Source organism: Protobothrops mucrosquamatus, unplaced genomic scaffold (genome assembly GCF_001527695.2).
Source record: "Protobothrops mucrosquamatus isolate PMUCROS unplaced genomic scaffold, P.Mucros_1.0 scaffold146, whole genome shotgun sequence".
Lineage (NCBI taxonomy): Eukaryota > Metazoa > Chordata > Lepidosauria > Squamata > Viperidae > Protobothrops > Protobothrops mucrosquamatus.
This window is the reverse complement of record NW_015386512.1, coordinates 550,860-565,975: the sequence shown is the minus strand read 5'-3', so window position 1 is coordinate 565,975 and position 15,116 is coordinate 550,860. Positions and strand designations below refer to the sequence as shown.

General features: G+C 39.8%; 1 protein-coding gene across 1 annotated transcript in view; it reads left to right on the top strand.

Annotated features, from left to right (window-relative positions):
* Nucleotides 1-15,116, top strand: part of LOC107285095 (sorbin and SH3 domain-containing protein 1) — a 76,316-nt gene that overhangs the window by 32,227 nt on the left and 28,973 nt on the right. The window contains exons 9-10 of the mRNA XM_029283595.1: nucleotides 2,021-2,104; nucleotides 13,874-13,975. Coding sequence (XP_029139428.1) covers nucleotides 2,021-2,104; nucleotides 13,874-13,975 — 186 coding nt within the window. The remainder of the gene's footprint in view (nucleotides 1-2,020; nucleotides 2,105-13,873; nucleotides 13,976-15,116) is intronic.

Genomic DNA, 15,116 nt, shown 5'->3' with positions numbered 1-15,116 from the left:
ATTCTGGGTTGATTGTACTGTATCTTATACACCAAAGCTGTGTCTTAAGAAATGTTGCATGTATTCTTTGTTTCTTGTACAGTGATTCTAAGAACTGCATGTCATTAATTTTATATGTTGTCCTTAACATGGAATACAATAGCAAAATATGACTCCTTAACTGTCATATTGTTCCTGGTATATCCAGTTCTTCGATATACCATTCTTAATTGTTATTTAAATTCTTAACCCATATTCATGCATGAAATGTTGGTGATCTCTTAGAGTAGAAGCTTTCTACTCTCTTTTTTAGGAAATTATGTTTCTCTCAGCAACTTCACCATTAACACATCTGCTGTCTAAATGTATCCTCTTTCCCAACTTTGGCAACTTGGACTCCAAGTCCTAGAACAGGGGTCCCCAACCCCCGGTCCATAGGCCTGTACCAGGCTACGGCATGACAGCAACCGGTCTGCACAAACAAGCAAAGCCCCATCCATGGGATGCAGGCAGCACACAAAACTATGCCCCCTCCGGTCCGCGGAAAAACCTCTCTCCACGGAATTGATCCCTGGTGCCCAAAAGGTTGGGGACCTCTGTCCTAAAATTCCTTGCCATCTATTGCAGAGCAGAGGTGGGGAACTAGGTCCCTTTATGACTTGTGGACTTCAACCTCCAGAATTCCTGAGTCACCATAGTCATAAAAGGGCCATATTCCCCACCCCTGGTGTAGAGTTTTACCTTTTCATGTGCTATTTTTGAGACACTCCTCACTTACCCCATGTGCTGTTAAAGATGCCATACTTGATATAAATAAGGTAATATGTTGCAGTAGGAGTGGACTAAAAAGCGAATCACGTTCAGAGAATGATATTATCCGGCAGCTGAGGAAATAGAAATCTTGACTCTTTCAGGTAAATTGCTTTGGAGATTAGAGATGGAATTCTAGGCTTTGTTCACATGTTGTATTAGTAGAAGGACATTTTGATTCTTCCACTCTTATCACTGTTGACAATTCAATTCATTGTCTCCCAGTCGTTCCCCATGTCCTTTTTGTTTTTGCTTACTGATGAAGTTGTACCCCTAGAATTCTAGAGGAAGTGATTATTTAACTTGAAATGTACATTGAAGTTAAATATGAAGGAACTGATTATTTATTTATTCTAGTTGATAGAGATTAACTGATAATAGAAGTGGCATGGAAACATGACAATTGCCGCACATAACTACAAGTAAAAGTTTAAAGGGTTCACACACACACATACACACACACACATATACAGATACAGATATCATGTCACCCCTCATCCTTCTCTTCATTAAACCAGACATACCCAATTCCATCAACTGTTCTGTATATGTATATGTGTGTGTATGTATATATGTGTATGTTCCAGTATCTCAGGGGTTGCCACAAAGAAGAGGGAGTCAAGCTATTCTCCAAAGCACCTGAAGGCAGGACAAGAAACAATGGATAGAAACTGACCAAAGAGAGAAGCAACCTAGAACTAAGGAGAAACTTCCTGACAGTTAGAACAATTAACCAGTGGAACAGTCTGCCTCCAGAAGCGGTGAATGCTACAACACTGGAATTTTTTAAGAAGAGACTGGACAGCCATTTGCCTGAAATGGTACAGGGTTTCCTGCCTGAGTAGGGGGTTGGACTAGATGACCTCTAAGGTTCCTTCCAACTCTCTTATTCTGATATCTCTTATTTCTTTATTGGTTTTCCTGTTTTAGAAAAATAACACAAATGTAACATGTGGAGAGGTTATTTATTTTAGGAATACCTTCCTTTAATGACAACAATGCACTACCATTTTTTACTTAGAAATGAGTGTAACAAAAACCTATTCTCAGTGAGGTATGAATAAAATTGCATGTTGTTATTAAAATTACGGATAGGACCTTCCAAGTTTTGATCATTAGGAAACTGTTGAAAAAAAATTACAGAATGTGGCACCTTTAACAGTCTTCCTATGCATTCTTTGCATAATATTGTCCTTCTCTTTCTTCCATTCTTATATTACCAATTCTTTAGCCTCGGGATATAAGCCCAGAAGAGATAGATTTAAAGAATGAGCCTTGGTATAAATTCTTTTCGGAATTGGAGTTTGGGAAACCGGTAAGTTGATAGTCCCAAGCATTAGTAAATAAGATGTTGTTATGGATCACTGTCTTTTCCCTCTTCATTGTATGCATAATGGAACAAAAATTAACTCATCCTGGTTTAGCCAACTTAATTATACTGTAAAAAGAGTTATTATTTTATAAGCTGTAGTGTATGTTAGGTATTTATTTTTGGGGGGAAAACCATGCAGGCCAGATTTTGAAAATCAAACTGAAGGAATATCAACAAATTTGTAACTATAAGATACTATGGATGTTTTCTAAAGCAGGGCTTTTCAACCTTTTCAGAGATTATACCACTTTTAGGATATGGCAATATTCGGTGGGTGTGGCTTGCTCGACGCCACTCACTGGACACAGCTGACTCAAGACAGCTGGGTCGGAACGGAACAAGCCGCACTGGCTAACTCGATGTGGGGACAACTCGGTGTCCCACAATCTCCTCGCCTCCCCAAACTGCTAGCAGCCAAGTGCATGCGTGCGCACACATGTACGCACGCACACTGCATTCCAGGTCTGGGGACTTTTATCCACAGAGGAAGGAGAGGGCCTTCTCCCCAAGCCCAGGCATGATTGGCAATTAGCTAGCTCAGGTGTAGATGCATGTCTCCAATCTTGGAATGTGTGTGTGTGTGTGTGTGTGTGTGGATAGCACACTAAAGAGATGTTCTTTTCCCAATCTCAGACATCGTTGGTGTTTCCCTGTCTGGTGACCCCTCCTGGCAAAGCAGGAAGTAGAAGACATTTACAGGAAGCAGTTTCCTCCAAGGCCAACTTCTGTCTTGACAGATCTCTGGAGAGCAAGGGGAGGTGGCAGGGGACCAGTGCTCCCGGGTCCTGCACAAAGGAGGCTGGCCCTTCTCGAAAGGGAATTCCCATTTCCAATCATACGTGATAAGGATGCTGGTTTGTTGGGGCAGCCTTCCCTCACACAGCTCCCCTGCCACCCACTCCTCCTCTCCAGAGGTCTGCAGGGGAGACAGAGATCTGGAGGGCAAGGTGCAGCCTCCATATTGGCCACTTCTATCTCTCCAAGCCCTCCTCAATTAAACACACATTATATATAGATCAAAACACAGCCAAAAAGAAAACATAGTTAAATCACCAATTCAGCTCTTCACATATTTTCTGGAAAAACCACCTTTATTGATGTTAGGAAGGAAGAGCAAACCTTATTAAGGAACTCTTAACAGGAAGGGAATTGAAGACCCCAAAAGGTCTTGTTCTTTCTAATCTGCCTTCCCTTTGAGCCTTTAGTTCTTGTTATTTTATTGTTATGTATTTAAGAAGAAGAACAAAGGCCTCCATAGCTCAGGATACTCACCTTAAAATCAGAACCCAGAAAAAATTGAGTTAATCCACAACACCACCCTATGAAGAATGAAGATAATCTTTGGGCCCTGAGAGCATGCAGGTGTCCAGTCAGAATATTAGTGGCACACCTGTCAGCAACTGGAAGTGCATAAGTCCATGTACTTCCCTTCCCTGTCTCACAACTCAATCCATACATCCTTTAATTTTCAGACACTTTTTTTCCGCTTAAGCTCCTTAAAAAACCCACAAGTTATAGTGTAGTTAGCAGGAAAAATAAATCTAGCTCTCCTGAATTCTTTCCCCAAGGGGAAACGGAAAGTTCACAGCCTGCAGATTGCTAGTAAAGTCATCAAACAACGTAGTTATTGCTGCTAAAGGCAAGAATAAATAATACCTCCTTTGGAGCCGTCCTGATTCCGACTGGCCTGCTGGCATGGCGGTGGGTAAGCCGCATTTTGCAGGACAAAGCTGGAGGATCTATGCCGGCAGGCCCGTCGGCATCAAGACAGCTCCAAAGGAGGTAGCTGCGGGGGGGGGGGGGAAGCAGGAGGGTTTCCAGCAGGTGCCGCCAGGCCTACAAACATGGCGCTGCCTTTCCGCTTTCCAACCCCGAAATTGCAGAATAAAGTTGGGCAGCCTCTGAGCTCCCCTGACAAGCTGCAGATCTGCCGTAGTCTTGGCTGCCGCCCTCTTCCTTGGCTGGGCGAGGCTGCAGCACCCGGCCTTTAGTCGGGGCTGCCGGCATGGCGGCAGGCGGGAACGCCGGGGGAGCGCCGCTTTGCAGGACGGAGGTACTTACAACTCCTGCCCCAGCTATGGCGAGGAGCGGCGACTGCGTCTGTGCTCAGGGGGTGAGGAGAAGGAAACGGAGGGGCGCGGTGGCTGGGCTGCCTTCTGGCCCGCTGAATTCAGTGTTTTCCTTTGCGAGCTGGGGTGGGCCAGTCCCTCACTCTCCAGGGCGGCCCCAGGCCAAATGTAAACACCCCATGGACATGTTTATCCCCTCCTCCTTCTTTTGTCTTTGGTGTAGCTGCAACTGATTCCTTTCCCCAGACTGCGCACAGCTTCTAGAATGCAGTCAGCTAGAGCCCGGCGCAGATCCTAAGTGCTCAGCAGAGCCCCGGCAACACTGTGGCTCCAGCTGGCTCTCCCACAGGCCTGTGCTGCATTGCTGCCGCTTCAGCTCATCCCCACACTAACTTTTACACTTTTTTTTACACTTTTTTTTTACAGTGCTTTTCAACCCATCGTAAGCGTACCACCTGCCAGGTGCCAACGTGCCACCAGTGGTACATGTACCACAGGTTGAAAAGCGCTGTTCTAAAGTTCTTTTAGAATTACATTTCAAGCTGTAATTTGATTCTACAACCATGAGGTGTAAATTCAGTTACCTTGTTTTTCCTATTCATATGCTTTTCAATATTTTGCTTTTGCTAACAAGTTCAAAGGGAGAATATCAGAAAGTATTCTCATTTTGAAGTTCTCATTTTTGTCTTGTATTGAATGAAATTGTTGGTTAGGGAAGGCTTTATATGAAAGGACTGCACGAATTTTATGTGGGATCTATTTTTCAAAGGAAAAATGTACCAAGTAAAAGTTTCTTCCAAAAGGCAATTCAATAGTTGAAAAAATTATGTGGTGAAATTTAGTTGTTGACTTACTGCTTTTCTTCTCTGAAGCTGAAGGCAGTGTACATAGAGCTGGACCAAGACCATAGTTGTCCCAGAATCATCCAGTGCAATCTGGGTTTAATGCTTCCTTTATCTAATATCTTATTTATTTTTATATAGTGGCAATTCTTTGTCAAATAACAACCCAAGGAAACGCATACAGTGTTCTGTATAAATCATACTGGGAGGCTTAGTTCGTATTGATTTCTTGACCAAATGGAGGCATTTGGTTCCTTTACTTGCTGTTTGCTTTTTATTTCTGAAATTGGTATTGGGAGAAAATGCAATGCATGGATAAGATTTTTCAAGTAAGACAGGGTTTGTTATTTTACCCTTCTTAATCGAGATATATTTTTATGAACTGGTCTGAGCAATAAAGTGGAGGAGTATCAGATATCCATTGAAGGTGAGGCCCTTATCAAGAAAGCTTATCCCCAGGGACTTTCTCAATGGGAGTGCTCTCTGGATATCCTATTGGCTTATTTTTAAGTAAATGTAAATAAAATGAAATCAGATTTCTAATTTGTTTTGTCCAGAACCCACTTGTTACTTTTGAAGAGTGGTGAAATTGAATTTTCAATCGGGGAAAAAAATCCATCACTGATATAAGAGGAAAATTATGTCAGATTACTCACCATGATGAATGCAAGGCAAAACGCTTGAAAATGCTGAGCCAAATTATAGCTAGCAGCATTCCTTGAAACACCCCATTCCTCAGCTCCATCATCAGCCATGGCAAATGGCATCAGTATTGCTTTTTGACAAAGGGTAATAGAGTTCATTAGAGTTGTGGACAACAAGGAAACCAGCAACTTTATTGCCCTTTCAGCTATTCTTTTGTTCAAACTCAGTACCATTGCAACCCCCCCCCCAAAGCTTCACTTGCTTTCCCATATTTTATTTCTGCATAAGAATAATAGAATCTCAGAGTCATATAATGACTCAGTAGCACAAAATTGAGAGACTATAAGCAACTAGGCAATAAAGTTAAGGAGCAAGGAGCAGAGGTAGTGTTCTCATCAGTACTCCCAATAAAAGCCCAACACTCATTGAGGGGAAAAAAATTCTAGAAATAAACCACTGGCTAAAGGGTTGGTGTCGCCAAGAAAACTTTGGTTTCCTGGACCATGGAGTGCCTTTCCTATGCGATGGACGTGGCAAGGGATGGGCTGCATCTCATAAAAACAGGGGAAAATGTACTCAGAAAAAGATTGGCCCAACTTATTAGAAGGGCTTTAAACTAAAATTGAGGGGGAAGGGTGACCTTCCCTTAGAATCTCTAGAATCTCTAGAACACAAAACCAATCATAAATCCCAAGAAAACAAATCAAACAAAGAGGTAGGGAGTGATGAGAAAAAAAAATCAAACAACAATCAGGAGATCCAGAAAACAAACCCATGGACAGATATAAAAGTCTTAAATGTTTATATACTAATGCTCAAAGCTTGGGGAACAAACAGGATGAACTAGAAGCAATAGTACACGAGGGTGGGTATGACATAGTTGGCATTACAGAAACCTGGTGGGACGAAACCCATGATTGGAATGGACTGATGGATGGATACAAATTGTTCAAAAGAATCAAGTCTACAAAAAGAGGAGGGGGAGTTACACTGTATGTAAGAGAATACTACATATCTACAGAAATGCACATGATCAAAGATAAAAGCCCTCCAGAATCTATAAAAGGATAAAAGCCCTCCAGAATCTATAAAAGGAAAAAAAGTGGACTCTTTGCCAACCAGTTAACAAATGTATATAGGAAGCATACCACAGTAGTAATGGGAGACTTCAGCCACCCAGATATCAGCTGGGAGACAAACTCTGAAGCGAGCAGGAGATCAAACAGATTCCTAACCAACCTAGCCAACAACTTTGTCATCCAAAAGGTAGAGGAGGGAACTAGAAGTAAAGCTATACTGGACCTAATTCTTACTAATAGAGAAGAAGTGATAGAGGGAGTTGAAGTTGTCAGATCCTTGGGGGAAAGTGACCACATCATACTGGAATTCAATATAATGCAAACACAAGCAATAGAAAATAATTCAACCCATGCCTTAAACTTCAAAAGAGCTGATTTTAACAAACTCAGAGAGAACCTAGGAAAGATTCCATGGATGAAAATCCTAAAGGGGAAAACAACTCAAGAAGTATGGGAAACTCTGAAAAGTGCTATCATAAAAGCCCAGTCCAGCACAATACCACTGAAAAAGAAAAACAAGAAGTCAAGAAAAAACCAGCATGGCTGCACAAAGATCTCTCAGATAAACTGAAAGACAAAAAGGACAAGTACAAAAAATGGAAAGAGGGACACATAACTAAGGCTGATTATCAGCAGACAGCCAGAACATGCAAAGACGAAGTCAGGAAAACAAAGGCTCAGAATGAACAATGACTTACAACAGAAATCAAGGTTTTTTTCAACATATTAATAACAAGAAAAAACTCAAGGAAATTGTAGGTCCACTAAAGAGAGAAGATGGCAAGGAAATAACAGACAGTAGGGAGAAAGCAGAGCAGCTTAACTCATTCTTTGCATCAGTCTTCACACAAAAAGAAATTATAGCCCAACATACCAAAAAAACTACTGCCAAAGACAAACTAGAAGCAAAAATTAAAATAAGCAAGAAAATGATAGAGAATACCTATCCAACCTTGATAAATATAAATCACCAAGATCTGACAGATTACATCCCAGAGTTCTGAAGGAGCTGGCAGATGTTATCTCAGAACCATTGCACCATATTTTTCAAAAATCCTGGAGCATCAGGGAAGTACCTGAGGTTTGGAAAAGGGCTGATGTGGTTCCCATCTTCAAGAAAGGGGAAAAAACATACCCAGGAAACTACAGACCAATCAGTCTAACATCAATACCTGGGAAGATCCTGGAAAAGATAATCAAAAAAACAGATATGCGAACAACTAGAAGCAAACAAAGTTATAATTGGTAGCCAGCACGGGTTTGTTAAAAATAGATCATGCCAAGCCAATCTTATTTCATTATTTGATAAAGTAACTAAACTAATAGACCAGCGAAATGCCGTGGACAAAGTATACTTAGATTTTAGTAAGGCATTCGATAAAGTAGATCACAATCTACTGCTTGGTAAGCTAGAAAAAGGTGGAATAGACAACATCACCGATGGATTTGTAGCTGGCTGACAAACCATACTCAACAAGTAGTCCTCAATGGTACTATATCCACATGGAGAGAAGTAAGCAGTGGGGTACCACAAGGCTCCATCTTAGGCCCAGTACTCTTCAATATCTTCATCAATGAGTTAGATTGGATTGTATAAACAGAGGCATAGAATCAAGATCACACGAAGTATTAGTACCGCTTTATAAAACCCTAGTGAGACCACATTTGGAATACTGCAACTAATTTTGGTCACCATACTACAAAAAAGATGTTGAGACCTTGGAAAAAGTTCAGAGAAGAGCAACTAAGATGATCAAAGGCCTGGAGACTAAAACATATGAAGAATGGCTGCAGGACTTGGGTTTGGCTAGTCTAAAGAAAAGAAGAAATAGGGGTGACATGATAGCAGTATTCCAGTATTTGAGAGGCTGCCGCAAAGAAGAGGGGGTCAAATTATTCTCCAAAGCATCAGAGGGCAAGACAAGAAACAATGGTTGGAAACTAATCAAAGAGAGAAGCAACCTGGAATTAAAGAGAAAGTTCCTAACAGTGTGGACAATTAACCAGTGGAACAGCTTGCCTTCAGAAATCGTGGGCGCTCCATCACTGGAGATTTTTAAGAAGAGACTGGACAGTTACTTGTCTGAGATGGTATAGGTTCTCCTGCTTGAGCATCGGGCTGGACTAGAAGATATCCAAGGTCTCTTCCAGATTCTAGACTAGTCTAGTTTATTATTGCCCATTGTAGCAATTGAAAGAAGAGCATTCCAAGCAAATATATATCCAGCCATTACTTCAACAAATTTGATCCCATTGATGAACTATCCTTTTCTATTATTCAACTTCCACAATCTGCAGTCTAAGATTAAAAATTTACTTGACTTTTGTATCTGACATTATTTTAGGTATTTGAAGAATGCTATCATATCCATAGTTTTGTCTTCTACAAACATGCTCAGTTCTCATAGTTCATCTTGCACAATTATGTTTGCTATTCTCTGATCACCTTTATGATCTTTGGTTGTGTCTCCAAATTCTTCTTAAAAGTGTGACGTCCAGAAGTAGAAACAGCATTCAAAGTGGGTTCTGACAGATACAGAACAGAATTTTTTTTTTCTACTTTAAGGCTTAAGAACAGTAAAGGCCAGGAAAGAGTAAGGTTGAGAATCATTCCAGCATCAAAAAATCCAAGCAAACTTTGCAGGAGATAAGCAGTACAGAGTACAGTCAGGAAAGCACGAGGAGATGGGAGTCCAAGGTGCATGTCAAGACTGAAGTTGAGTTGAGGCTTCAAATATTTTTGCAGCAGTAAAATGCTCATTAGTGAATGCCTATATACAGCGTGAAGAGGCACCTCTCAGTCCCAGCTGTGAGACTTAATGCAGATAAGTCCACACATACCCACCTCCCCACCAGCCCTCTCAGTCCATGTGTTGCCCCTATTGCTGTGTCTCTGAAAGATACCTGCCAAGCCTCAGTTTCTCTTTATCATTTTAAGCACTTTGGTATAAGCAGAGTAGTTTTCTTATTATGTGTAAAATTCTGTACTACTGTGCAGAAAGCTTCCCAGCATCCTATTGTTCAAGGAACAAAGCAATAGTATTTGGATATTTTAACTGAATGTAACTGGATTAGTCTACACAAGAACATCCGTTGTTTAGGAAAGCCAAATCATAAAATGAAATGGTCCCCTGTGTAAGACCCCTTCTTAACCTCCTAGAACAGGGGTAGGCAACCTGGGCTCTTTTATGACTCGTGGACTTCAACTCCCAGAATTCCTGAGCCAGCATGGCTCAGCTTGGAAACCGCTCCCTTTCCCCTCAGCATGACTGGCTCAGGAATTCTGGGAGTTGAAGTCCACGAGTCATAAAAGAGCCAAGGTTGCCTACCCCTGTCCTAGAAGAAACTGGATAGAAACATAACATTATTATAGTTCATAAACAATTTGTAAAAATTCTTTATACTGTATATTCCACCAGGAAAATCTGAAGTGCAGGTTAAAGGTACAGAACTTCAGGTTGAGACCAATGGAAATTCTATTATTTTAATGAGATTAAATCTCTTAAGTTTGAATGAATTGCATAAAAAACAGTCAAGGAGCCTGTTGATTTCACTTTTTCAAACTCTGAAGAATTTGGTAAAATGCCAAACGCCTGAAGGATGACACATTAGAGGCAAAGAAGAACCGAGGGAACTGCCAACCACTGCATTTGAAATATTTATTTTCATTTGGTTGTATTTGAGTTTTTAATATATGTTAGTGATAGGCAGTGACTGTTGCCAGATGGGCAGCTGTATAAATTGACTGAAAGAAAAGTAAATAACAATAAATTGGAGAACAAAAAACTTCAAACATTCATATTTGTTAATTCTATCCAAAAGGATATTTGTCTACACCAATGCAAACTGGGGGAAAAGCTTTGCTAATGTAATTAAGAAATAGAAAATAGTTTTGAATAAAACTATTCAACATACAGTTTTTCAAAGCTCTTTGTTGTTTGGTTTATTCCTCATCCAAAATAATTTCATGCACTTTTAAATATGATTGATCCAAGAAAGATGTACTGTGGTTTTCTTATATTTTCAATAATAAAGTTGATAATTAATCTATTGCACAAAGTTATGCCAACAGTAAAATTCCATAACTTAAAACTGTTGAGGCAAAATGAATAACTGAATGCCAACTGGAAATGGTAAAATCTATCAATGATTGTATTTACTTCCATGGACAGTTATTACGCACTATGTAATTTTAGAAAATATGTGGGGGAAACCAATTTGGTGTAGTGGATAAGGCCAACAGGCTAGTAGCTGGGAGATCATGAGTTCTAGTCTCACCTTATACACAAAGCCAGCTGGATGACGTTGGGCCAGTCACTTTCTTTCAGCCCTAGGAAAGAGGCAATGGCAAACCACTTCTGCAAAACTTTGTCAAGAAAACTTCAGAGACTTGTCCAGGTCCAAGAGTCAATACTGACAAGAAGGCACACATAGAGATTGAAAGAAAGAAAAATCCAAGTGGAGATTATCTTTTGGATTGATTTTTCATGGCTTTCATGAATTTGATGCCCATTTATAAATCCCTAATCCTTTTCCCAGAATGTTTTATACTTTCAAGAAAAAGCCTAAAATACAATTTGATGTGAGTTTTCAGAGATACTTACTTTCTTATCACTTGTGTGCCTTCCCAACACTAACCAATCTGTGTATCACTGCCAGGCAGCTCCCAACCTGCATGTCATCCCTCCACGTAGCCCCTCCTTCCCCACCTGACAGAAGCCCCTTACTCACCTGGAACTTCCAATTTCCTGCTGGCTTTCCCATTGATTTTCCTTGGGCAAAGCTAGCAGTGGAAGTGATGATCACCTGACTGTAGCTGACCGCATCAGTGAAGGGGCCACAACTTTTCCAAATTTCAGTCCCATAGGAGTAATAGTTCCTGTAAATTAACCCATTTGAAGTACCTTGCTTCAAAAATTGTTGCCCTATGGTGCACGTGAAGGTTACAAGCAAACAAAAGATTTTTCACAGAAGCAGTATTACAGTAGATTGTAAAGGCTTCAGTAAGCATTAGAACTGTCCATCAAAAAATTCAATGTTGGCGACGGATGAGATTTGGTAAAGCTTATGGAGAAAAGATTCAACTTTCAAATAAAATTAGAGAAAACCCAAGGTTTGATTATTCAGAGAATTTTAAAACCAGTTCTATAAAATATTTCCACCAGAAATGACGGTTTCATCCTTAAATCTGTACAATCCTTTATCTTCCCATTCATTGCACTGTATCAGTTTATCCCGATGCTTCACAACGTAGAAGGAATAAGGGAGAAAAGATCAAGTGCCAAAAGGTATCTCCAGCTTTTCCAAATATCCATGGTAAATTATAGATACAGATTTATAGCAGTAAATAATTCATTTCTTGGAACGAAATTTTCAAGCTTCTAGAGAATCCAGTGCTAATTCACTGTGTAACAACTAACCATTATTAGAATTTTTAATCACATTGTTGTTTTAATTGAAAAGTAATAAAGTAATATTTTAAATTTCATATGATGATTTCACAATTATTAGAGTATCTACTGACTAGCCTGGATACTTCTGATTGGAGTTTTTTGAGCAATTGTTCTACGAATAAACTATATATTTGCAAAGATTTGTTTCTTGATCCGATTTGGAAGATTTCTGCAAATACTTTTTGGTATTTGATAAATCATCTTCATATTCAAGAATGGATATAGACAAACTCCTTCTAGAACAAACAGGACTAAGGGACTGCACCATGATCGCCTATCCTGCCTGGTCTTCTGGGGGCTTACATAGAACGTATCCTGTTTCTGTACAATTATATTTCTCCCCTTAAGCCCTCCAAATATTACAAGTCAGAAACTTTTAACCCTAATGTCTCTGGGGTGTCCTGGAATCTTGAAAATAAGGTCATAGCATCTCATCCATCTATGAATGAAATTCTATGAATCATAGAGGATAAATTGTAATAAGGATAAATTGTGTAAGGATCATAGAAGATAAATCATAAAGGATAAATTGTGTAAGGATAAATTTTGGAAGCTCTCTCTGTTCACCAATAGTAGGCAAACTCTGTGGTGAACAGAGAGAGCTTCCAAAATATCTTGGCACCCAGAATTGCGCTAAAATGTTTATCCTGCACGTTAAACTAGTTTCTCTGATTTTATTCAACTGAAATAATAGCATTGGTTAAGTATTCAGAATATGAAATGAATATCTCTATGTTTACATTATTTTACACCACATCTCTAGAAACTCCGGTATGTACGATGTTAAAGACTAGGATGCTTTTAAGAGTAGAACTATCCATTACCATTGTATAAACATACTTGTTTGTTTTTCTTTTGGGGAAAAAGAATTATCTTTTTGAAATGATTACCAAACAGTATTTGTTAAACTACTGTTCCTATGAGGCTCAGAGGGATTGGTAGCAGTTATTAAGCTGTTGTTTCAAGCAAACCAGATCAAGACTGCACAGTTTTCTTGCTCTAATCTGTGGTTGTTCTAGAGCAGGTTTACTTTCTCTCTCTTTTCACTTTTTATTTCTGATGTTGACACAATTTCCCCCGATATACTCTTTTCTGCACTAGTTGAGTTTCCATATTCTCTGTGATGTCTTTATCTTCATTTCCTCATTTCCTCCTCTGCTTTCCATTAGCCTCCAAAAAAGATATGGGATTATACTCCTGGAGATTGCTCTATCCTTACTAGAGAGGATAGAAAGGTAAATTGAATATATAATGTATGCAATATAGTTGTGTGTGTGTATATTAGAGCTTATCTTTCATCTGTAGCAGTGTTTGAATTGGAGTGCTTTGAATTTAACTGAACTTATATATGTAATGGACCAAAATATTGTAATCTTCGCTAGATCAGAGCATCTTTTTTATTTTTGTGATATGTAGTTGTTTTTCTAGCAAGAATGCATTTTAAATTTATTTGCTGATAAAAATTAGGATAAAATTGATCTTGAAAAATTCAGCAGTGAACCTTCTAAGCCGTATTTGAATACATAGAGAGTATTGGAATGTTGTCCTATATATGTGGCATATTTTCTTATTAAAAGGGTCAGGTTTAAGTCTTCAGCCTTTCCAACTTTTCCTTTTTAACCAGGTTGATCCAGGAAAAAACCACTGCCTCTATCATACTGAATTAGATGCAGATATAGACAAAATGGAGAAGCTTTATAAAGCCCCAGATCAAAAGCAACTGAAGGTATCTCATGCTGCTTGTTTTAGTTCTACGCTTTCTAGCAGAGATGTTGCTGGATATCACCTGTTCTTACAAGCAATAGTATGCTAACCATTCCCCAGTTATGGTATAATCGGTATAATTAGTAGCGTGTAGCAGTCGTGTTTAGATACCATCCTAAACTAGGTCCAGCTCATACTGTACATTCTGTTCTTTCTGTTGCCATTTTCTGTTTGGCGATGGCGATTGCTGTGAACAACCAGACAACAGGGCAACATGAGGCAGAGAAAGGCTAATAGCAGATAAAAGTAAAATTCAACGGAAATGCAGAAGTTCTGAATTTAAGAATAAGGAAACCCAGTTCTCTATACGTACTCCTCTGCCGAAGGAGAAATAAGAGCCAGCCCAGGGGTAGGCAATCTTGGCTCTTTTATGACTCATGGACTTCAACTCCCAGAATTCCTGAGCCAGCCATGCTGAGGGGAGAGGGAGAAGTTTCCAAGCTGAGCTATGCTGGCTCAGGAATTCTGGGAGTTGAAGTCCACGAGTCATAAAAGAGCCAAGGTTGCCTACCCCTGAGCCAGCCCAAGGAAATAATACGGTTTCTGACTTTGCTTCCGACAGTGACTGAATAGAAGACATCTTCCTTAATTTGCTGGAGGGGTGACTGCTTCCTGGCAATGTCCATGATGTGGAAGCCTTCCTATATCCAATCTGAAGTGCCTTCTTGCTTCTTCATTTTTTTCTAATGAGGAAAAAAACCCTATAAAATCTGCAAAATCACTGGCACTGCTGCCTGTATGGCAGGAGGTTCCTAGCTCCACTTTGGCAGTTGGGACAATCTGTTGTCCATTGAAAGGAAACCTCACCATCTGCTTCATTGAATCCTTCCTGTTTCCACATGAGACAAAGGGCTGGTGGGGAAAGGCTGTAATGAGGTATCAGAATACCCAGGGCTTCTGTATCCATTGTTTGAAGCTGAACTTTCCTTTCTGATTTAATATAGGCCACAATGAACACAGCCATTCAGAAACCTTTTGAATGGAAGTCTCTTACTTGCTTATTCATTCAGAATTTTTGCCCTTGTAAGTGTAATACGACCATCTTGCTGACCCTGTAAAATAGCGCCTTTTCAATGCATGTTTACTTTTTTTCCAGTCAATCT